General features: G+C 41.8%; 1 protein-coding gene across 1 annotated transcript in view; it reads left to right on the forward strand.

The window, feature by feature from the left end:
- The first annotated feature begins 4,587 nt into the window (after window positions 1–4,587).
- Window positions 4,588–26,460, forward strand: part of LOC139555342 (CUB and sushi domain-containing protein 2-like) — a 993,500-nt gene continuing 971,627 nt past the window's right edge. Inside the window, exon 1 of the mRNA XM_071369058.1 lies at window positions 4,588–5,518. Coding sequence (XP_071225159.1) covers window positions 5,302–5,518 — 217 coding nt within the window. The 5' untranslated portion in view covers window positions 4,588–5,301. The remainder of the gene's footprint in view (window positions 5,519–26,460) is intronic.

Below are 26,460 nucleotides of genomic sequence, written 5' to 3' on the forward strand. Positions count from 1 at the left end.
CCATACGCCTACTGTGGCCTTTTCAATATGGCCTAACCACACACCTTGTCCGTATCCATACGCCTACTGTGGCCTTTTCAATAGGGCCTAACCACACACCTTGTCCGTATCCATACGCCTACTGTGGCCTTTTCAATAGGGCCTAACCACACACCTTGTCCGTATCCATGCTCCTACTGTGGCCTTTTCAATAGGGCCTAACCACACACCTTGTCCGTATCCATGCGCCTACTGTGGCCTTTGCAACAGGGCCTAACCACACACCTTGTCCGTATCCATACGCCTACTGTGGCCTTTTCAATATGGCCTAACCACACACCTTGTCCGTATCCATACGCCTACTGTGGCCTTTTCAATAGGGCCTAACCACACACCTTGTCCGTATCCATACGCCTACTGTGGCCTTTTCAATAGGGCCTAACCACATACATTGTTCATATCCATGCGCCTACTGTGGCCTTTTCAATAGGGCCTAACCACACACCTTGTCCGTATCCATACGCCTACTGTGGCCTTTTCAATAGGGCCTAACCACACACCTTGTCCATATTCATGCGCCTACTGTGGTCCTTTCAATAGGGCCTAACCACACACCTTGTCCATATCCATACGCCTACTGTGGCCTTTTCAATAGGGTCTACATTGTCCATTCAACCACTCGCATATCTGTAGCCTACTATGCTATTATTACTCTTAATCCCAATGCTAATATAATATAGCATTTAATCCCGGTTTGGGCCTAGGCCTGATTTCTATAGGTTTGAGTAGTTATAACTCCACGTGTCAATGGATTCAGTGGGAAGTGGAAGGATACATGCTGTCACGCGTTTGTAATTCATTTTAATGTAGCTGATGGATTGTTCATGATTTATTTTTTATTTTTTTATTTATTTTTTATTCTGGGTTGAAGGCCAGACTACATTGCATTGTACCCAACTATTTTCTACACAAAACGCATTAGGGAAAACGAATTAGCGGTTATATGCAGAGATGAAATTGACATTCACATTTACTGGATAATGGTTTCAGATTCTTAGGCATCAATTTCACATGTAGTGAGTATGAACTGGACCTCTACCGTTTAACAGCCAGCCAGGGAAATGATAGACCTACATCCATGACAGTATCCCAGCTGTATAGGGATATATATATACACGTTCATTATTTATCAGAGGTGCAAGAGCTGTGTGGGGAGATATAGTGCGTAGATATAGCCGTTGAGGTGTGAAGGGGTTGTGGATTAGCCTGATTACCAGTATATTTAAACTAACATTCCACTCCTTGCCACTGGCCTTTCACGTAATATTCAAATATTAACATTACATCGTCAATGAGTTCCAGGATATCAGAGAAGTTGATCCTGATTCGATAACCCTCACAGCTATCATCCAATCACTACGGTTTTGTGCAAATTAGACATATTCGAAAACGTTCTAAACCATTTCCTAAATTCTATTGTAAACAGTCTAGCATTGGACATTCTGACATAAAACATTTCATTGTAACATAAACATTGTGCGCAGGGAGAATAGAGGATTCCTGTATATTATATTTTACAAAAATTACCACCAGCCAGTATGATTACATTACAGCACACCAGAGAAGCTCTGGCGACATACACTTCACCGCTACTTCTTTATGAACGCTGCAACCTGTGTTATATCCAGCAAGAACGAGCAAGGTGTTTCTTTCCGAATATATTCATCATTGTTTTAATAAGTGACCAAACTATATCGCTACGTCTGGGAGACGCACGGGGCTAGGCTACTGTTTCAATAGTTATAAGAGGAATAGAGAGAGGATGGAAGAGAGAGGCCAGTGGAGACGCCAGTGGAGACGCCAGCGGAGAGGCCAGCGGAGAGGCCAGTGGAGACGCCAGCGGAGAGGCCAGCGGAGATAACATGCATTTTGCAAGAAGGGTACAGTAATGACATGTGTAAATTAGACGTTAATTCATAGGCTGGGCTATTAATTAACAATTCTTATGCTAGCCTATTATAGTGAAATTAGGCAACCACCACCTGTGCAAGCAAGAGACAAAACACATGTTTTTGTCTGAGGCACCCCAGAAAAAACTACTTGATAATCCTTAAACGCTTATCAAGAACAATTGCGCTGTCCGGCAGCTCACATCAGCAGGATGGGGGGGGGGGGGGGGGGGGGGGCTTTTCAGTAGGAGGGGCGTCTAACTTGGAATAATGATTAGGATCTCGTTTCCATAATTTAAATATTAGGTCTATGGGGACACCTATACATTTGGTAGACAAGCACGAGTGATCAATGTAGCCTTTTATCGTCTAGACTTTTAGGGTGTGTGTGAGTTCGCTTATTTTCTCTGTCCATTCAGAAAGTTGACTAAAGTTTCCTGTCTAGACTCCATATGTCAATAACAGAGGAGAAACAAATAACATAACTTGAAGAAACATAACAATTTTTTTATTTTTTATGTAATCAATTCATGCTGATCAGCATAGCCTGCCTTTCTTTGATCGAGGAATGATATGGCAGTTTTTTGCATTTCTTATCCTCTTTTTTTAATCGAATAATGACATGTAACTGAAGCAAACGTATTTCGATTGAATCTTGTAGGCTAATATTTTCCATATCGTTATTTCTCTCTCATTACCGAGTCCTCGCTAGGTACTTTGAACATCGTGATCTTGCATTGATACTGCCATCTCACCAGGGACCGCAGCAGGTCGTAACAGATTTATTTTTTGCTGTTCTTAAACTCAAACTCTATATTGCGTCACATTTACGCGTACACCCCATCCCATTTTTCATAACGTTGTCATGGAAACAATTCATGTTGTATCCAACAACAATCAGCAGCTGTGCCGTAAATCCGTCTGCGTGTTGAGCGTTGAGTTTGCCGAAAGGCCAGTCTCTTTGGCAAATGACAAGAGTGGCAAGGAGTATAATGTTACCAAGACTAGCTGTGGATACATCATTCAGGCAACGATAGGCCTACATCCATGAGAGTGTCCCACCCATATGGTTTATGCAGGATGTATTTATCATAGGTTGTTATGTACCCTACTGCTTACATATGCAAGGGGAGTGGAGAGATATAGGGCAGATTAGATTAGCCCCTGAGATGTGATGGGGAGTGGAGAGATATAGGGCAGATTAGATTAGCCCCTGAGGTGTGATAGGGAGTGGAGAGATATAGGGCAGATTAGATTAGCCCCTGAGGTGTGATGAGGAGTGGAGAGATATAGGGCAGATTCTGAGGTGTGATGGGGAGTGGAGAGATATAGGGCAGATTAGATTAGCCCCTGAGGTGTGAAGGGTAGTGGAGAGATATAGGGCAGATTAGATTAGCCCCTGAGGTGTGATGGGTAGTGGAGAGATATAGGGCAGATTAGATTAGCCCCTAAAGTGTGAAGGGTAGTGGAGAGATATAGGGCAGATTAGATTAGCCCCTGAGGTGTGATGGGTAGTGGAGAGATATAGGGCAGATTAGATTAGCCCCCGAGGTGTGAAGGGTAGTGGAGAGATATAGGGCAGATTAGATTAGCCCCTGAGGTGTGAAGGGTAGTGGAGAGATATAGGGCAGATTAGATTAGCCCCCGAGGTGTGAAGGGTAGTGGAGAGATATGGGGCAGATTAGATTAGCCCCTGAGGTGTGATGGGTAGTGGAGAGATATAGGGCAGATTAGATTAGCCCATGAGGTGTGATGGGTAGTGGAGAGATATAGGGCAGATTAGATTAGCCCCTTGAGATGTGAAGGGTAGTGGAGAGATATAGGGCAGATTAGATTAGCCCCTTGAGATGTGATGGGGAGTGGAGAGATATAGGGCAGATTAGATTAGCCCCTGAGGTGTGATGGGTAGTGGAGATATATAGGGCAGATTAGATTAGCCCCTTGAGATGTGATGGGTAGTGGAGAGATATAGGGCAGATTAGATTAGCCCATGAGGTGTGATGGGTAGTGGATACATTTTTTCCATGACTTCACAGTTGAACAGGCATACGTTATTTGTCACAACAAGTGTAAGGGCTGTGGTGATTGGCTAATAGCGGTGTACATGTTGCTCTATAGAAGGGGTATCGCTTGAGTTGTGACAGTTTGGGGTTGTGAATACATGTGACACCAATCGGTAGTATCGAATAAAACAAATTCCGCCTAAAAATAATTATCATAATCAAACAATATCTTCACTTATATTTTATAAATGCTGGCCATAATGCATTCAGTATCTTGGCATGCCAACATCCCCAGTGAATTCAGAATTAGACGAAACATGTTGAGTTTGTCCACATCTCTGGATTACTGCGAATAGAAATTCTTCTTTCCCAGAGAGAGAGATAAACAGATCAGAGCGCGCGCGCACACACGAGAAAGAAAGAGAGAGAGAGAGACAGAGGGAGAGAGAAATAGAGGGAGAGAGAGAGAGGGAGAGAGAGAGAGAGAGAGAGAGAGAGAGAGGGAGAGAGAAATAGAGGGAGAGGGAGAGAGGGAGAGAGAGAGAGAGAGAGAGAGAGGGAGAGAGAAATAGAGAGAGAGAGAGAGAGGGAGAGAGAGAGAGAGAGAGAGAGAGAGAGAGAGAGAGAGCAGGGGGTGCAGAGTGAGAGTGAGCGTGAGAGTGGGAGCAGGTCTGCAGTCTGACTCTTGGCGTAAGAACCAGAGATAGAGACAGTACTTTTTTTAATGTACCGCTTTAGGAAGGCAGCGATAGCCTAGTCTACTGGAAATAAAATATCTATTAATTTCTCACATCATCAAAATGATTCTAAATATCTTGTGGTTGGGGAACTTTTGAAAAGGAACAGTTTTGGTGGATTTGGACAACCGTTGTTCTACGGCGTTCCTGCGTTCAACGGACCTGTGAAATGTGGATTATCGACATTGGTGATGATACCTCTTGTTAACTGGGAATAGATAAGAAGCCCATCAGCACCAGCACTTGTCCCGTAGGGAAAAAAGGCAACAAAAAAAGAGAGGGATCTCTCGCTTTTATTCATCCTCTCGAATCGAATCTAACATTTTGAGTAGAAGAGGGATTTGTGTGATTGTTTCTCGCGGTGGATAAGTCACCACTTAGTTTTTTTCTTCGTCTGGCCTGAGTGGGCTCTGGCTTGTTCTCTCCTCCTCCTCAGTGTGAGAATCGTTCTCCGGTGAGATTCTGCTAACCCCGCGGTCCGCATGACATGGTTCAGTCCTGTTGCCGGTGCCGAGCCTCGATGCATTGGGATTTCTCTCAGCACCGAACACCACCATCAAGTAAACCTTCTTTCTGAACCCGTCTAATAAAACCTGCCAGCTGTCCCCGAACCGAAAAAAACACACACCTGCCATGACCGCCTCTTCGAACCGGGACGGAACCGGACACATTACCGGGCATGTTCGTAGGACGGAATGCAGATGTATTAGCAGGCATACCAGGACCGGGCCAAGGAAAGCGGAGGGAATAGGGATTTTTGCGCTAATGAAGGCAGGAGTAGCAGCGCACCATTGGAACCGGGTTGTGTTCTTGTTTATGGGGCTACTGGCAGCCTCAGCCTCCGTTAAGGGTAAGTTTCCCTCCTATAACTGCTGCTGCTGTTGCTGCTGCTGCACTGTGTTGAATATTGAATGAATGATGGAAGAGGAGCCGCAACGTTATTCCCGCTCAGTACCGGAATACCAAATGACCAATTTAGATGGTAGTGAATGTCCCTTTTCATTCCAAAGGGGGGGAAAGTTAATGTGGGTGTGGGTGAATGACCGTGATTTCTGACACAGTGGAACGATGATAACAGCGAGCTCTCTCCCGTGGTTTCTCCCTCGGTGTTCTGTGGACACGAGCAGCATCGCATTTCATAATCGAATTGTGTGTTTTAACGGAAAGAAGGGATAGGAGGATGGCGGGCGAAGAGATTAAAATCCTCTAACTGTCAGCCAGAATGGAGTGTTCTCGGCGCTGCTGGGCTTGATTCTGTGGCGATAGGCTACACCGTTTGTAGCGCTGCTAGAGACGCCAGTGGATCGGTACAGTGGTCACGGGAGCGCGGGAGCGCCGGACTGAACATCTGTATGTCATAATGTAATTATGTGTATTGAGTATTTCTCATCATTCTTTTATTTTGTCAATCTCAATGGATTGTATTACTTCGCCTACAAGTAGTTTTTTTTTATTTTAATCTCTGATTTGCCTTTTAACGCTCTCCGCAAGTAAAAGCAATGGGGTTATTGTCCCTGGGCTGTCCACGGGTCCTGATTCTATCAGAAAACTTCAGACGTTATCGTATAAGTACGAAAGCCGGACATAAGTGTGTGTGTGTGTGTGTGTGTTGGAGGGGGGGGGGGTGCATTGAGAGCGTTTGCACAATTACATTTGGTATGGATTTATAACTGCGATTTGCTTGTAGAAATAAATGTGCCGTTGACATATAGGGTTACAGTCCTTCCAACTACCCTCGGCATTCAAACACATTCGTTTCTGCACCTGGTGACATTTTGTCAGGTGTGCAATGGTTCGGCATTATTTTCTGTTGTTAAGGTGTTGTGTCTGAAAGTGGGCAGCTGCAATAGACATTGTAAATGGAACCAGTTTTTTATGGGGGGGGGGGGGGGGGGGCATAGTGACAACCCCCTGGTTTTATCGCTGTCTTGCTTGGCATCATGATAATATGGATACTGGAACTATTTTTAGAGGGAGCCAAGGATACCATAGGATGTGAAGTTCAGACGGTCAGTTCGATATAGTTTTTTTGTTGTCCCAAATGGTACCGTATTATCTATAGTATTCAGGGCTCTGGTCAAAAGGAGTGTACGATCGAGAATATAGTGCTATTTGGGATACACACACAGTCACATGGTCCACAGCGGGTGGTTATACAACGCGTCTTAAAGCACAATATGTAATGCATTGCAATGGCCGTTTTAGCGTCGTCATCAATAAATACGGCTTTTTTTTTTTTTTGCATTGCGTCATCATAAATGTTGCTTTGCCATGTTCATCGCTCCAGTCTAAAGAGGAGAGACCAAGGGGACCATGCACTGACCTCAGTTCATGTCGACGATTGGATTTAAACATTCACCTCATTTACCACCATGGATCCAGTTGCCCAACACTACCAATTATTGGCCAATGATTCTGTGGATGTGCTCAAACATGGACAATGATTGGTTTGTTTCTTGGCTGTGTATCACACGTCCTCTGCATCGCTCAGATCTAGATAGCATAGCTTCCACAACCCCCCCCCCCCCCCAGTCCGTTGTCCTTCTGAAGCTATCCCCAACGAAACGCTAATGAGTCCCTATGGTCCGTCACCGTCATTCACTAACTTGCTGCAACTTAATCTCAAGTTTCACTTCGGGATTTGACGTAATTGAATAAAAACGTCGATAATTTCTACCCGCTAATCCTGCGTGGATACATGGTTCATCCTGCGTGGTTACAGTGTTATTAAAACAGAAACAACTCAAAAGTGAAGTATCGGTATTCATTCCGAGTGGTTAAGGGTTAAGATTATGGTTAAAGCTATGGTTTTGGGAATTAATTAAACTAATACGATTATGTTTCTTTTTAAAGTGCTTTCTCCATTTAGTATCAACATCAAGTACTTGCTAGACAATAGTGAACTGCCTTGATGCAGTAATCTAAGCAGGCTGCTCTGGCCCTGAGAGTCGTGAATTCGAGCCCAATGCCCTGCAGAACTTTTTTAATTTTTTGGTGTGAGCACTAATGTGTGCTCAGGACTGCTTTCAAACGTCCAAAATCGACATGTGTTTCTAGTGATCAACTTGATAACAAAACGACTCTCCTTCGATACCTTCAATTGCTGGATTCTCAACCAATGGTTTTATAGCCCATATTATACCCAGAGTATGTGGCTTGACTATATAGTGATGTGGATAGGTTGAGTGTCATTTTCATATAGACTTGTTCTACCTCTGTGAAGAGTAAAAGAGTAATGACACACATACACCCTATCCCCATGCCGCCGTTTCCAAAAGCAATGTTTCATAATATAAAACATCAACTTGTTGTAAAATACCAATAACGACGGCTCAACTGTGTCATATTGGACCTTCAAAGCTCTTCATAACGGATTTTCTAAAATAAGCATCCGTGTGTCTTGACTATCACCCCCCCCCCACCCCCCCGTGTAGTGTTGCCAGCCACCAGCAGCAGTTACCCTGTCTTCCCATGGAGCGGCACCAGAGGCTCACACTATACTGACTAGTAGATCTCTACAGAGCACAGAGCCTCACACTACACTGACTAGTAGATCTCTACAGAGCACAGAGCCTCACACTATACTGACTAGTAGATCTCTACAGAGCACAGAGCCTCACACTACACTGACTAGTAGATCTCTACAGAGCACAGAGACTAATTCTCTACACACATCACATCACAGAGCCTAGCTCTCTCCATACATCACAGAGTCTAACTCTCTACACACATCACAGAGCCTAACTCTCTCCATACATCACAGAGTCTAACTCTCTCCATACATCACAGAGTCTAACTCTCTCCATACATCACATAGTCTAACTCTCTCCATACATCACAGAGTCTAACTCTCTCCATACATCACAGAGTCTAACTCTCTCCATACATCACAGAGCCTAACTCTCTCCATACATCACAGTCTAACTCTCTCCGTACATCACAGAGTCTAACTCTCTCCATACATCACAGAGTCTAACTCTCTCCGTACATCACAGAGTCTAACTCTCTCCATACATCACAGAGTCTAACTCTCTCCATACATCACAGAGTCTAACTCTCTCCATACATCACAGAGTCTAACTCTCTCCATACATCACAGAGTCTAACTCTCTCCGTACATCACAGAGTCTAACTCTCTCCATACATCACAGAGTCTAACTCTCTCCATACATCACAGAGTCTAACTCTCTCCATACATCACAGAGTCTAACTCTCTCCGTACATCACAGAGTCTAACTCTCTCCATACATCACAGAGTCTAACTCTCTCCATACATCACAGAGTCTAACTCTCTCCATACATCACAGAGTCTAACTCTCTCCATACATCACAGAGTCTAACTCTCTCCGTACATCACAGAGTCTAACTCTCTCCATACATCACAGAGTCTAACTCTCTCCATACATCACAGAGTCTAACTCTCTCCATACATCACAGAGTCTAACTCTCTCCATACATCACAGTCTAACTCTCTCCATACATCACAGTCTAACTCTCTCCATACATCACAGAGTCTAACTCTCTCCATACATCACAGAGTCTAACTCTCTCCATACATCACAGAGTCTAACTCTCTCCATACATCACAGAGTCTAACTCTCTCCATACATCACAGTCTAACTCTCTCCATACATCACAGAGTCTAACTCTCTCCATACATCACAGAGTCTAACTCTCTCCATACATCACAGAGTCTAAATCTCTCCGTACATCACAGAGTCTAACTCTCTCCATACATCACAGTCTAACTCTCTCCATACATCACAGTCTAACTCTCTCCGTACATCACAGAGTCTAACTCTCTCCATACATCACAGTCTAACTCTCTCCATACATCACAGAGTCTAACTCTCTCCATACATCACAGAGTCTAACTCTCTCCATACATCACAGTCTAACTCTCTCCATACATCACAGAGTCTAACTCTCTCCATACATCACAGAGTCTAACTCTCTCCGTACATCACAGAGTCTAACTCTCTCCATACATCACAGAGTCTAACTCTCTCCATACATCACAGAGTCTAACTCTCTCCATACATCACAGAGTCTAACTCTCTCCGTACATCACAGAGTCTAACTCTCTCCGTACATCACAGTAGCAGTGGAGACCGTGGGATTCTGTATGCAGCTGGAGCCTGTAAATTAGCAGTCCACGTCTTCTCTTTCAGATAATTGACTATTGGAGAGAAAATTAGTGGAATACCGTTACTGGCGTATTTGAAGATATAGGCAGGCCAGTTGTAAGGCCAACCTGTGATGTATAGTCCTGTTGCTTGTGGTCACAACACATCTGATAGATGCCTTTTTCCATAAGATAATGATGGAATTTAAGACTTGTTTGTTATAAGATGGTACCTTTTTATAGGCTATAACACAATTGGATATGCCTATATTTTTTTTATCAGTTTTGTCTTTACCAAGCTATAGATTTTCTGACGTCCAATTAACTTAATCTAATCATTTAGTGTCGTTCCTCCATGGCCTATATACCGTTAGATTACGCAGTGACTTGATGACAAGGTGTGAAACGTTTATGACGCAATTTACACTGAGTCGAGTTGACAGCAGCGATGCTCTATCCCACCTCGTATACAACCACGGTCCCCACGGACTCCCGGCTCAATTCCACGGCCCCCACAGTCTCCCGGCTCAATACCACGGTCCCCACAGTCTCCCGGCTCAATACCACGGTCCCCACGGACTCCCGGCTCAATACCACAGTCCCCACAGTCTCCCGGCTCAATACCACGGTCCCCACGGACTCCCGGCTCAATACCACAGTCCCCACGGACTCCCGGCTCAATACCACGGTCCCCACAGTCTCCCGGCTCAATACCACGGTCCCCACGGACTCCCGGCTCAATACCACGGTCCCACAGTCTCCCGGCTCAATAACACAGTCCTCACGGACTCCCGGCTCAATACCACGGTCCCCACAGTCTCCCGGCTCAATACCACGGTCCCCACGGACTCCCGACTCAATACCACGGGCCCCACGAACTCCTGGCTCAATACCAGAACTGGAGAAGGAGAGGAGATTACTTGAGAGGCTGGATAGAACCAAGAGGATATATAGAACCAAGAGGCTGGATAGAACCAAGAGGCTGAATAGAAACAAGAGGATGGATAGAACCAAGATGATTGACAGAACAAAGAGCCTGGAAAGAACCAACAGGATGGATAGAATCAAGAGGCTGAATAGAAACAAGAGGATGGATAGAACCAATAGGAGAGATAGAACTGGGGGAAAAAGAGGGGGGGAGGGAGGGAGGGAGGGAGAGAGAGTGAGAGGATGATAGGAGATGGGGGGAGGTAGAAAGAAAAGGAGGTGGAAAGACTGATCAGGAAGATTGCAGTTGACGTCCAAGCAAACAGCCAGCTATATGTGTTTCGACGTTAACCACAGCAGAGGCGCGCGCCAGCTTGACGATATTAGGTAACATGTCAGTCCCTTCTCACTGGAGACCATCAAGCCAATACACCACATTCCTGCCCACACGGCCCGCCGGCCTGCCTTCTTGGGCATCACGTTTCATCCTTGTCTTGCTTCTCTCTATTCTTCTGAATTTACCGCACCAGTCTCCAGTTACAGTTAGTTAATCAAGCCTCGTCTTTAGGCTATCCTGAAGTAGCGCTGTCAGTGTGTGGCCCTGATGCAACGGGCTGTAACGGTAACGGGGGCGCCTTTGCGGCAGGACAACAGATGATGATAGCACAGCTCCCACTCCTCTTTTCATCTTTCAGTTGGGTGCCGTTGGTTATTCATGGGCAAAGTTGACGTAACCTACACTTGCTCTGTCTAAGTTTGTGTGTGTGTGTGTGTGGTTGTGTGTGTGGTTGTTTCCTCACACCCAGGAGTCTCGTATTTGTCAAGTTGATCTCTCGAGTCTTAATGGACCAAACGAGGTGAACAGCTGCTTTCATGGCAAGTCTCTGGAGTTTCTAAACACACACACACACACACACACACACACACACACACACACACACACACACACACACACACACACACACACACACACACACACACACACACAGTGTGTTTGTGGCGATGATGGCCACAAACACAGTCAAATGGCAAAACGAGGTATTTCTGGGAGTACTTTTCTCATCTCTCTCACTCTGACACCTGCCCTAACCTGGCATAAACCATTCATTTTTAAACACGTACATTCTCAATAAACCATTTACTCCTCTAAATAGGTCAATTGTAATTGAATAGTCCTAGCACACTTTACAGGCAATAATATTACTACATTTACATAAGAATGGTCAGTAGTAATATATGTCGTTTACCAAAATTAAATGAACATTTTACAATGAACTTGGGAAACACCCCGAAATCAGAGAAACCAAGTAAAGAGAGCCATGTTGCCCGTGCCTAAAGCCGAACTAGAAGTCAGTTCACAACTTCAGAGAACTGGTGACTACTAAAGTTTCGCTATTAGCAAAGCAAAATAAATATGAAGTTTTACATTTCTAAACACATATGATTCAGACTTTTTACATGACACAGAGCATAATGTTCATCAGGGACTAACGAGCCACAGGTCAAAAACTAGTAGACAAATCAACAATGCTTATAGCAAGGGTTTAGTCCATTTGTGTGGGAAGAAACGGAAACGTCTCAGTCTAGGCCAGGTCCTAGCCATCTATCTGTCCTGTCTCAGTTTAGGCCAGGTCTTAGCCATCTATCTGTCCTGTCTCAGTCTAGGCCAGTTCCTAGCCATCTATCTGTCCTGTCTCAGTCTAGGCCAGGTCCTAGCCATCTATCTGTCCTGTCTCCGTCTAGGCCAGTTCCTAGCCATCTATCTGTCCTGTCTCAATCTAGGCCAGGTCCTAGCCATCTATCTGTCCTGTCTCAGTCTAGGCCAGGTCCTAGCCATCTATCTGTCCTGTCTCAGTCTAGGCCAGGTCCTAGCCATCTATCTGTCCTGTCTCAGTCTAGGCCAGGTCCTAGCCATCTATCTGTCCTGTCTCAGTCTAGGCCAGGTCCTAGCCATCTATCTGTCCTGTCTCAGTCTAGGCCAGGTCCTAGCCATCTATCTGTCCTGTCTCAGTCTAGGCCAGGTCCTAGCCATCTATCAGTCCTGTCTCAGTCTAGGCCAGGTCCTAGCCATCTATCTGTCCTGTCTCAGTCTAGGCCAAGTCCTAGCCATCTATCAGTCCTGTCTCAGTCTAGGCCAGTTCCCAGCCATCTAGCTGTCCTGTCTCATTCTAGGGCAGTTCCTAGCCATCTATCAGTCCTGTCTCAGTCTAGGCCAGGTCATAGCCATCTATCAGTCTTGTCTCAGTCTAGGCCAGGTCCTAGCCATCTATCAGTCCTGTCTCAGTCTAGGCCAGGTCCTAGCCATCTATCTGTCCTGTCTCAGTCTAGGCCAGGTCCTAGCCATCTATCTGTCCTGTCTCAGTCTAGGCCAGGTCCTAGCCATCTATCTGTCCTGTCTCAGTCTAGGCCAGGTCCTAGCCATCTATCTGTCCTGTCTCAGTTTAGGCCAGGTCCTAGCCATCTATCAGTCCTGTCTCAGTCTAGGCCAGGTCCTAGCCATCTATCTGTCCTGTCTCAGTCTAGGCCAGGTCTTAGCCATCTATCTGTCCTGTCTCAGTCTAGGCCAGTTCCTAGCCATCTATCTGTCCTGTCTCAGTCTAGGCCAGGTCCTAGCCATCTATCTGTCCTGTCTCAGTCTAGGCCAGTTCCTAGCCATCTATCAGTCCTGTCTCAGTCTAGGCCAGTTCCTAGCCATCTATCTGTCCTGTCTCAGTCTAGGCCAGTTCCTAGCCATCTATCTGTCCTGTCTCAGTCTAGGCCAGGTCTTAGCCATCTATCTGTCCTGTCTCAGTCTAGGCCAGTTCCTAGCCATCTATCTGTCCTGTCTCAGTCTAGGCCAGGTCCTAGCCATCTATCTGTCCTGTCTCAGTCTAGGCCAGTTCCTAGCCATCTATCAGTCCTGTCTCAGTCTAGGCCAGTTCCTAGCCATCTATCTGTCCTGTCTCAGTCTAGGCCAGGTCCTAGCCATCTATCTGTCCTGTCTCAGTCTAGGCCAAGTCCTAGCCATCTATCTGTCCTGTCTCAGTCTAGGCCAGGTCCTAGCCATCTATCTGTCCTGTCTCAGTCTAGGCCAGGTCCTAGCCATCTATCAGTCCTGTCTCAGTCTAGGCCAGGTCCTAGCAGTCTATCTGTCCTGTCTCAGTCTAGGCCAGGTCCTAGCCATCTATCTGTCCTGTCTCACATTAGGCCAGGTCCTAGTCATCTGTCCTGTCTCAGTCTAGGCCAGTTCCTAGCCATCTATCTGTCCTGTCTCAGTCTAGGCCAGTTCCTAGCCATCTATCTGTCCTGTCTCAGTCTAGGCCAGTTCCTAGCCATCTATCTGTCCTGTCTCAGTTTAGGCCAGGTCTTAGCCATCTATCTGTCCTGTCTCAGTCTAGGCCAGTTCCTAGCCATCTATCTGTCCTGTCTCAGTCTAGGCCAGGTCTTAGCCATCTATCTGTCCTGTCTCAGTCTAGGCCAGTTCCTAGCCATCTATCTGTCCTGTCTCAGTCTAGGCCAGGTCCTAGCCATCTATCTGTCCTGTCTCAGTCTAGGCCAGTTCCTAGCCATCTATCAGTCCTGTCTCAGTCTAGGCCAGTTCCTAGCCATCTATCTGTCCTGTCTCAGTCTAGGCCAGTTCCTAGCCATCTATCTGTCCTGTCTCAGTCTAGGCCAGGTCTTAGCCATCTATCTGTCCTGTCTCAGTCTAGGCCAGTTCCTAGCCATCTATCAGTCCTGTCTCAGTCTAGGCCAGTTCCTAGCCATCTATCTGTCCTGTCTCAGTCTAGGCCAGTTCCTAGCCATCTATCTGTCCTGTCTCAGTCTAGGCCAAGTCATAGCCATCTATCTGTCCTGTCTCAGTCTAGGCCAGGTCCTAGCCATCTATCTGTCCTGTCTCAGTCTAGGCCAGGTCCTAGCCATCTATCAGTCCTGTCTCAGTCTAGGCCAGGTCCTAGCAGTCTATCTGTCCTGTCTCAGTCTAGGCCAGGTCCTAGCCATCTATCTGTCCTGTCTCACATTAGGCCAGGTCCTAGTCATCTGTCCTGTCTCAGTCTAGGCCAGTTCCTAGCCATCTATCTGTCCTGTCTCAGTCTAGGCCAGTTCCTAGCCATCTATCTGTCCTGTCTCAGTCTAGGCCAGGTCCTAGCCATCTATCAGTCCTGTCTCAGTCTAGGCCAGGTCCTAGCCATCTATCAGTCCTGTCTCAGTCTAGGCCAGGTCCTAGCCATCTATCTGTCCTGTCTCAGTCTAGGCCAGGTCCTAGCCATCTATCTGTCCTGTCTCAGTCTAGGCCAGGTCCTAGCCATCTATCAGTCCTGTCCCAGTCTAGGCCAGTTCCTAGCCATCTATCATGAGCAGTTTGATATAATGGAGTGTGACTCCGTCTCTCTGCCTTTCTGTCTCCGAGTCCCATCTAGGTGAATTAGACCAGTCATTATAAGTATTGGAAAATGGGCTATACTACCTGTCCTAGTTTTGTTATTTTTTGGCATGTCATTTTTTTGCCAGTTCCTTCTGTTTTATGTGTGCTTGTCAGCTCAGTCACACCGTGTTTGTACAACACATATTTTCCACTGTTGCAGGATTTAAAATCCAAGCTCAAAAAATAGATTTTTCAAAAAACGTTCAATTGGTTTGGTTTTAGCTTGTGAATGTGAGTATTTCTCTAAACTAGGGTACCAGTGGGTCTTTCTATAAACTAGGGTATCAGTGGGTCTTTCTATAAACTAGGGTACCAGTGGATCTTTCTATAAACTAGGGTACCAGTGGGTCTTTCTATAAACTAGGGTATCAGTGGATCTTTCTATAAACTAGGGTATCAGTGGGTCTTTCTATAAACTAGGGTACCAGTGGATCTTTCTATAAACTAGGGTATCAGTGGGTCTTTCTATAAACTAGGGTACCAGTGGATCTTTCTATAAACTAGGGTATCAGTGGGTCTTTCTATAAACTAGGGTACCAGTGGATCTTTCTATAAACTAGGGTACCAGTGGATCTTTCTATAAACTAGGGTACCAGTGGATCTTTCTATAAACTAGGGTATCAGTGGGTCTTTCTATAAACTAGGGTATCAGTGGGTCTTTCTATAAACTAGGGTATCAGTGGGTCTTTCTATAAACTAGGGTACCAGTGGATCTTTCTATAAACTAGGGTACCAGTGGATCTTTCTATAAACTAGGGTACCAGTGGATCTTTCTATAAACTAGGGTATCAGTGGGTCTTTCTATAAACTAGGGTATCAGTGGGTCTTTCTATAAACTAGGGTACCAATAAGTGTTTCTTGTAGTGGACAATTATTTTGAGCCATTTCAAAGTCATTGATAGTATATAGCTATTTTTCATGGTAATAAAGTAACATATAATGGTTAACATTGAGACATTAACATGTAATGGGGGAACATAGATACATTAACATATAATGGTGGAACGTAGATACATTAACATGTAATGGGGGAACGTAGATACATTAACATGTAATGGGGGAACGTAGAGACATTAACATATAATGGGGGAACGTAGATACATTAACATGTAATGGGGGAACATAGAGACATTAACATATAATGGGGGAACGTAGATACATTAACATATAATGGGGGAACGTAGAGACATTAACATATAATGGGGGAACGTAGATACATTAACATATAATGGGGGAACGTAGATACATTAACATATAATGGGGGAACGTAGAGACATTAACATATAATGGGGGAACGTAGATACATTAACATATAATGGGGGAACGTAGATACATTAACATATAATGGGGGAACGTAGATACATTAACATATAATGGGGGAACGTAGATACATTAACATGTAATGGGGGAACGTAGAAACATTAACATATAATGGGGGAACGTAGATACATTAACATATAATGGTGGAACGTAGAGACATTAACATGTAATGGGGGAACGTAGATACATTAACATATAATGGTGGAACGTAGAGACATTAACATATAATGGGGGAACGTAGGAACATTAACATATAATGGTGGAACGTAGAGACATTAACATATAATGGGGGAACGTAGATACATTAACATATAATGGGGGAACGTAGAGACATTAACATATAATGGGGGAACATAGATACATTAACATATAATGGGGGAACATAGATACATTAACATGTAATGGGGGAACGTAGAGACATTAACATATAATGGGGGAACGTAGAGACATTAACATATAATGGGGGAACGTAGAGACATTAACATATAATGGGGGAACATAGATACATTAACATATAATGGGGGAACATAGATACATTAACATGTAATGGGGGAACGTAGAGACATTAACATATAATGGGGGAACATAGATACATTAACATGTAATGGGGGAACGTAGATACATTAACATATAATGGGGGAACGTAGATACATTAACATATAATGGGGGAACGTAGAGACATTAACATATAATGGGGGAACGTAGAGACATTAACATATAATGGGGGAACGTAGAGACATTAACATGTAATGGGGGAACGTAGATACATTAACATATAATGGGGGAACGTAGATACATTAACATATAATGGGGGAACGTAGATACATTAACATGTAATGGGGGAACGTAGATACATTAACATATAATGGGGGAACGTAGATACATTAACATATAATGGGGGAACGTAGATACATTAACATATAAAGGGGGGAACGTAGATACATTAACATATAATGGGGGAACGTAGATACATTAACATATAATGGGGGAACGTAGATACATTAACATATAATGGGGGAACGTAGATACATTAACATGTAATGGGGGAACGTAGATACATTAACATGTAATGGGGGAACGTAGATACATTAACATATAATGGGGGAACGTAGATACATTAACATATAATGGGGAACGTAGAGACATTAACATATAATGGGGGAACGTAGATACATTAACATGTAATGGGGGAACGTAGATACATTAACATATAATGGGGGAACGTAGATACATTAACATATAATGGGGGAACGTAGAGACATTAACATATAATGGGGGAACGTAGATACATTAACATGTAATGGGGGAACGTAGATACATTAACATGTAATGGGGGAACGTAGAGACATTAACATATAATGGGGGAACGTAGATACATTAACATATAATGGGGGAACGTAGAGACATTAACATGTAATGGGGGAACGTAGATACATTAACATATAATGGGGGAACGTAGATACATTAACATATAATGGGGGAACGTAGAGACATTAACATATAATGGGGGAACGTAGAGACATTAACATATAATGGGGGAACGTAGAGACATTAACATATAATGGGGGAACGTAGAGACATTAACATATAATGGGGGAACGTAGAGACATTAACATATAATGGGGGAACGTAGAGACATTAACATATAATGGGGGAACGTAGATACATTAACATATAATGGGGGAACATAGATACATTAACATGTAATGGGGGAACATAGATACATTAACATATAATGGGGGAACATAGATACATTAACATATAATGGGGGAACGTAGATACATTAACATGTAATGGGGGAACGTAGATACATTAACATATAATGGGGGAACGTAGATACATTAACATATAATGGGGGAACGTAGAGACATTAACATATAATGGGGGAACGTAGAGACATTAACATATAATGGGGGAACGTAGAGACATTAACATATAATGGGGGAACGTAGAGACATTAACATATAATGGGGGAACATAGATACATTAACATATAATGGGGGAACGTAGAGACATTAACATATAATGGGGGAACGTAGAGACATTAACATATAATGGGGGAACGTAGAGACATTAACATATAATGGGGGAACATAGATACATTAACATGTAATGGGGGAACGTAGATACATTAACATATAATGGGGGAACGTAGATACATTAACATATAATGGGGGAACGTAGAGACATTAACATATAATGGGGGAACGTAGAGACATTAACATATAATGGGGGAACGTAGAGACATTAACATATAATGGGGGAACGTAGATACATTAACATGTAATGGGGGAACGTAGATACATTAGCATATAATGGGGGAACGTAGATACATTAACATATAATGGGGGAACGTAGAGACATTAACATATAATGGGGGAACGTAGAGACATTAACATATAATGGGGGAACGTAGAGACATTAACATATAATGGGGGAACATAGATACATTAACATATAATGGGGGAACGTAGATACATTAACATATAATGGGGGAACGTAGAGACATTAACATATAATGGGGGAACGTAGAGACATTAACATATAATGGTGGAACGTAGATACATTAACATGTAATGGGGGAACGTAGAGACATTAACATATAATGGGGGAACGTAGAGACATTAACATATAATGGGGGAACGTAGAGACATTAACATATAATGGGGGAACGTAGATACATTAACATATAATGGGGGAACGTAGAGACATTAACATATAATGGGGGAACATAGAGACATTAACATATAATGGGGGAACGTAGATACATTAACATGTAATGGGGGAACATAGATACATTAACATGTAATGGGGGAACGTAGAGACATTAACATGTAATGGGGGAACGTAGAGACATTAACATGTAATGGGGGAACGTAGATACATTAACATGTAATGGGGGAACGTAGAGACATTAACATGTAATGGGGGAACGTAGATACATTAACATGTAATGGGGGAACGTAGATACATTAACATGTAATGGGGGAACGTAGATACATTAACATGTAATGGGGGAACGTAGATACATTAACATGTAATGGGGGAACGTAGAGACATTAACATATAATGGTGGAACGTAGATACATTAACATGTAATGGGGGAACGTAGAGACATTAACATATAATGGTGGAACGTAGATACATTAACATATAATGGGGGAACGTAGAGACATTAACATATAATGGGGGAACGTAGATACATTAACATATAATGGGGGAACGTAGATACATTAACATGTAATGGGGGAACATAGATACATTAACATATAATGGTGGAACGTAGATACATTAACATATAATGGGGGAACATAGATACATTAACATATAATGGGGGAACATAGATACATTAACATGTAATGGGGGAACGTAGATACATTAACATGTAATGGGGGAACGTAGATACATTAACATGTAATGGGGGAACGTAGATACATTAACATGTAATGGGGGAACGTAGAGACATTAACATATAATGGTGGAACGTAGATACATTAACATGTAATGGGGGAACGTAGAGACATTAACATATAATGGTGGAACGTAGATACATTAACATATAATGGGGGAACGTAGAGACATTAACATATAATGGGGGAACGTAGATACATTAACATATAATGGGGGAACGTAGATACATTAACATGTAATGGGGGAACATAGATACATTAACATATAATGGTGGAACGTAGATACATTAACATATAATGGGGGAACATAGATACATTAACATATAATGGGGGAACGTAGATACATTAACATATAATGGGGGAACGTAGAGACATTAACATATAATGGGGGAACGTAGATACATTAACATGTAATGGGGGAACGTAGAGACATTAACATATAATGGGGGAACGTAGATACATTAACATGTAATGGGGGAACGTAGATACATTAACATATAATGGGGGAACGTAGATACATTAACATATAATGGGGGAACGTAGATACATTAACATATAATGGGGGAACATAGATACATTAACATATAATGGGGGAACGTAGATACATTAACATATAATGGGGGAACATAGATACATTAACATGTAATGGGGGAACGTAGATACATTAACATGTAATGGGGGAACGTAGATACATTAACATGTAATGGGGGAACGTAGAGACATTAACATATAATGGGGGAACGTAGATACATTAACATGTAATGGGGGAACGTAGATACATTAACATGTAATGGGGGAACATAGATACATTAACATGTAATGGGGGAACATAGAGACATTAACATATAATGGGGGAACGTAGATACATTAACATATAATGGGGGAACGTAGATACATTAACATATAATGGGGGAACGTAGATACATTAACATATAATGGGGGAACGTAGATACATTAACATATAATGGGGGAACGTAGAGACATTAACATATAATGGGGGAACGTAGATACATTAACATGTAATGGGGGAACGTAGATACATTAACATATAATGGGGGAACGTAGAGACATTAACATATAATGGGGGAACGTAGATACATTAACATGTATTGGGGGAACGTAGATACATTAACATATAATGGGGGAACATAGATACATTAACATGTAATGGGGGAACGTAGATACATTAACATATAATGGGGGAACGTAGATACATTAACATATAATGGGGGAACGTAGATACATTAACATATAATGGGGAACGTAGAGACATTAACATATAATGGGGGAACGTAGATACATTAACATGTAATGGGGGAACGTAGATACATTAACATATAATGGGGGAACGTAGATACATTAACATATAATGGGGGAACGTAGAGACATTAACATATAATGGGGGAACGTAGATACATTAACATGTAATGGGGGAACGTAGATACATTAACATGTAATGGGGGAACGTAGAGACATTAACATATAATGGGGGAACGTAGATACATTAACATATAATGGGGGAACGTAGAGACATTAACATGTAATGGGGGAACGTAGATACATTAACATATAATGGGGGAACGTAGATACATTAACATATAATGGGGGAACGTAGAGACATTAACATATAATGGGGGAACGTAGAGACATTAACATATAATGGGGGAACGTAGAGACATTAACATATAATGGGGGAACGTAGAGACATTAACATATAATGGGGGAACATAGATACATTAACATGTAATGGGGGAACGTAGATACATTAACATATAATGGGGGAACGTAGATACATTAACATATAATGGGGGAACGTAGAGACATTAACATATAATGGGGGAACGTAGAGACATTAACATATAATGGGGGAACGTAGAGACATTAACATATAATGGGGGAACGTAGATACATTAACATGTAATGGGGGAACGTAGATACATTAGCATATAATGGGGGAACGTAGATACATTAACATATAATGGGGGAACGTAGAGACATTAACATATAATGGGGGAACGTAGAGACATTAACATATAATGGGGGAACGTAGAGACATTAACATATAATGGGGGAACATAGATACATTAACATATAATGGGGGAACGTAGATACATTAACATATAATGGGGGAACGTAGAGACATTAACATATAATGGGGGAACGTAGAGACATTAACATATAATGGTGGAACGTAGATACATTAACATGTAATGGGGGAACGTAGAGACATTAACATATAATGGGGGAACGTAGAGACATTAACATATAATGGGGGAACGTAGAGACATTAACATATAATGGGGGAACGTAGATACATTAACATATAATGGGGGAACGTAGAGACATTAACATATAATGGGGGAACATAGAGACATTAACATATAATGGGGGAACGTAGATACATTAACATGTAATGGGGGAACATAGATACATTAACATGTAATGGGGGAACGTAGAGACATTAACATGTAATGGGGGAACGTAGAGACATTAACATGTAATGGGGGAACGTAGATACATTAACATGTAATGGGGGAACGTAGAGACATTAACATGTAATGGGGGAACGTAGATACATTAACATGTAATGGGGGAACGTAGATACATTAACATGTAATGGGGGAACGTAGATACATTAACATGTAATGGGGGAACGTAGATACATTAACATGTAATGGGGGAACGTAGAGACATTAACATATAATGGTGGAACGTAGATACATTAACATGTAATGGGGGAACGTAGAGACATTAACATATAATGGTGGAACGTAGATACATTAACATATAATGGGGGAACGTAGAGACATTAACATATAATGGGGGAACGTAGATACATTAACATATAATGGGGGAACGTAGATACATTAACATGTAATGGGGGAACATAGATACATTAACATATAATGGTGGAACGTAGATACATTAACATATAATGGGGGAACATAGATACATTAACATATAATGGGGGAACATAGATACATTAACATGTAATGGGGGAACGTAGATACATTAACATGTAATGGGGGAACGTAGATACATTAACATGTAATGGGGGAACGTAGATACATTAACATGTAATGGGGGAACGTAGAGACATTAACATATAATGGTGGAACGTAGATACATTAACATGTAATGGGGGAACGTAGAGACATTAACATATAATGGTGGAACGTAGATACATTAACATATAATGGGGGAACGTAGAGACATTAACATATAATGGGGGAACGTAGATACATTAACATGTAATGGGGGAACGTAGATACATTAACATATAATGGGGGAACGTAGATACATTAACATATAATGGGGGAACGTAGATACATTAACATATAATGGGGGAACATAGATACATTAACATATAATGGGGGAACGTAGATACATTAACATATAATGGGGGAACATAGATACATTAACATGTAATGGGGGAACGTAGATACATTAACATGTAATGGGGGAACGTAGATACATTAACATGTAATGGGGGAACGTAGAGACATTAACATATAATGGGGGAACGTAGATACATTAACATGTAATGGGGGAACGTAGATACATTAACATGTAATGGGGGAACATAGATACATTAACATGTAATGGGGGAACATAGAGACATTAACATATAATGGGGGAACGTAGATACATTAACATATAATGGGGGAACGTAGATACATTAACATATAATGGGGGAACGTAGATACATTAACATATAATGGGGGAACGTAGATACATTAACATATAATGGGGGAACGTAGAGACATTAACATATAATGGGGGAACGTAGATACATTAACATGTAATGGGGGAACGTAGATACATTAACATATAATGGGGGAACGTAGAGACATTAACATATAATGGGGGAACGTAGATACATTAACATGTATTGGGGGAACGTAGATACATTAACATATAATGGGGGAACATAGATACATTAACATGTAATGGGGGAACGTAGATACATTAACATATAATGGGGGAACGTAGATACATTAACATATAATGGGGGAACGTAGAGACATTAACATATAATGGGGGAACGTAGATACATTAACATGTAATGGGGGAACGTAGATACATTAACATATAATGGGGGAACGTAGAGACATTAACATATAATGGGGGAACGTAGATACATTAACATGTAATGGGGGAACGTAGATACATTAACATATAATGGGGGAACGTAGATACATTAACATATAATGGGGGAACATAGAGACATTAACATGTAATGGGGGAACGTAGAGACATTAACATGTAATGGGGGAACGTAGAGACATTAACATGTAATGGGGGAACGTAGAGACATTAACATATAATGGGGGAACGTAGATACATTAACATGTAATGGGGGAACGTAGATACATTAACATGTAATGGGGGAACGTAGATACATTAACATGTAATGGGGGAACTTAGAGACATTAACATATAATGGGGGAACGTAGATACATTAACATGTAATGGGGGAACGTAGATACATTAACATGTAATGGGGGAACGTAGATACATTAACATGTAATGGGGGAACGTAGAGACATTAACATATAATGGGGGAACGTAGATACATTAACATGTAATGGGGGAACATAGAGACATTAACATATAATGGGGGAACATAGATACATTAACATATAATGGGGGAACATAGATACATTAACATGTAATGGGGGAACATAGATACATTAACATGTAATGGGGGAACATAGATACATTAACATGTAATGGGGGAACGTAGAGACATTAACATATAATGGGGGAACATAGATACATTAACATGTAATGGGGGAACGTAGATACATTAACATATAATGGGGGAACATAGATACATTAACATGTAATGGGGGAACGTAGATACATTAACATATAATGGGGGAACGTAGATACATTAACATATAATGGGGGAACATAGATACATTAACATGTAATGGGGGAACGTAGATACATTAACATATAATGGGGGAACGTAGATACATTAACATATAATGGGGGAACGTAGAGACATTAACATATAATGGGGGAACATAGATACATTAACATGTAATGGGGGAACGTAGATACATTAACATATAATGGGGGAACATAGATACATTAACATGTAATGGGGGAACGTAGATACATTAACATATAATGGGGGAACGTAGATACATTAACATATAATGGGGGAACATAGATACATTAACATATAATGGGGGAACGTAGATACATTAACATGTAATGGGGGAACGTAGATACATTAACATGTAATGGGGGAACGTAGATACATTAACATGTAATGGGGGAACGTAGATACATTAACATGTAATGGGGGAACGTAGATACATTAACATATAATGGGGGAACGTAGATACATTAACATATAATGGGGGAACGTAGATACATTAACATATAATGGGGGAACGTAGATACATTAACATGTAATGGGGGAACGTAGATACATTAACATGTAATGGGGGAACGTAGATACATTAACATGTAATGGGGGAACGTAGATACATTAACATGTAATGGGGGAACGTAGATACATTAACATGTAATGGGGGAACGTAGATACATTAACATATAATGTGGGAACGTAGATACATTAACATATAATGGGGGAACGTAGATACATTAACATATAATGGGGGAACGTAGATACATTAACATATAATGGGGGAACGTAGATACATTAACATGTAATGGGGGAACGTAGATACATTAACATGTAATGGGGGAACGTAGATACATTAACATGTAATGGGGGAACGTAGAGACATTAACATATAATGGGGGAACGTAGATACATTAACATGTAATGGGGGAACGTAGATACATTAACATGTAATGGGGGAACGTAGAGACATTAACATATAATGGGGGAACGTAGATACATTAACATGTAATGGGGGAACGTAGATACATTAACATATAATGGGGGAACGTAGATACATTAACATGTAATGGGGGAACGTAGATACATTAACATGTAATGGGGGAACGTAGATACATTAACATATAATGGGGGAACGTAGAGACATTAACATATAATGGGGGAACGTAGAGACATTAACATATAATGGGGGAACGTAGAGACATTAACATATAATGGGGGAACGTAGATACATTAACATGTAATGGGGGAACGTAGATACATTAACATATAATGGGGGAACGTAGATACATTAACATGTAATGGGGGAACGTAGATACATTAACATGTAATGGGGGAACATAGATACATTAACATGTAATGGGGGAACGTAGATACATTAACATGTAATGGGGGAACATAGATACATAAACATATAATGGGGGAACATAGAGACATTAACATATAATGGGGGAACGTAGATACATTAACATGTAATGGGGGAACGTAGATACATTAACATATAATGGGGGAACATAGATACATTAACATGTAATGGGGGAACGTAGATACATTAACATGTAATGGGGGAACGTAGATACATTAACATGTAATGGGGGAACGTAGATACATTAACATGTAATGGGGGAACGTAGATACATTAACATATAATGGGGGAACATAGATACATTAACATATAATGGGGGAACATAGATACATTAACATGTAATGGGGGAACGTAGATACA

Source organism: Salvelinus alpinus, chromosome 26, assembly GCF_045679555.1.
Source record: "Salvelinus alpinus chromosome 26, SLU_Salpinus.1, whole genome shotgun sequence".
NCBI lineage: Eukaryota > Metazoa > Chordata > Actinopteri > Salmoniformes > Salmonidae > Salvelinus > Salvelinus alpinus.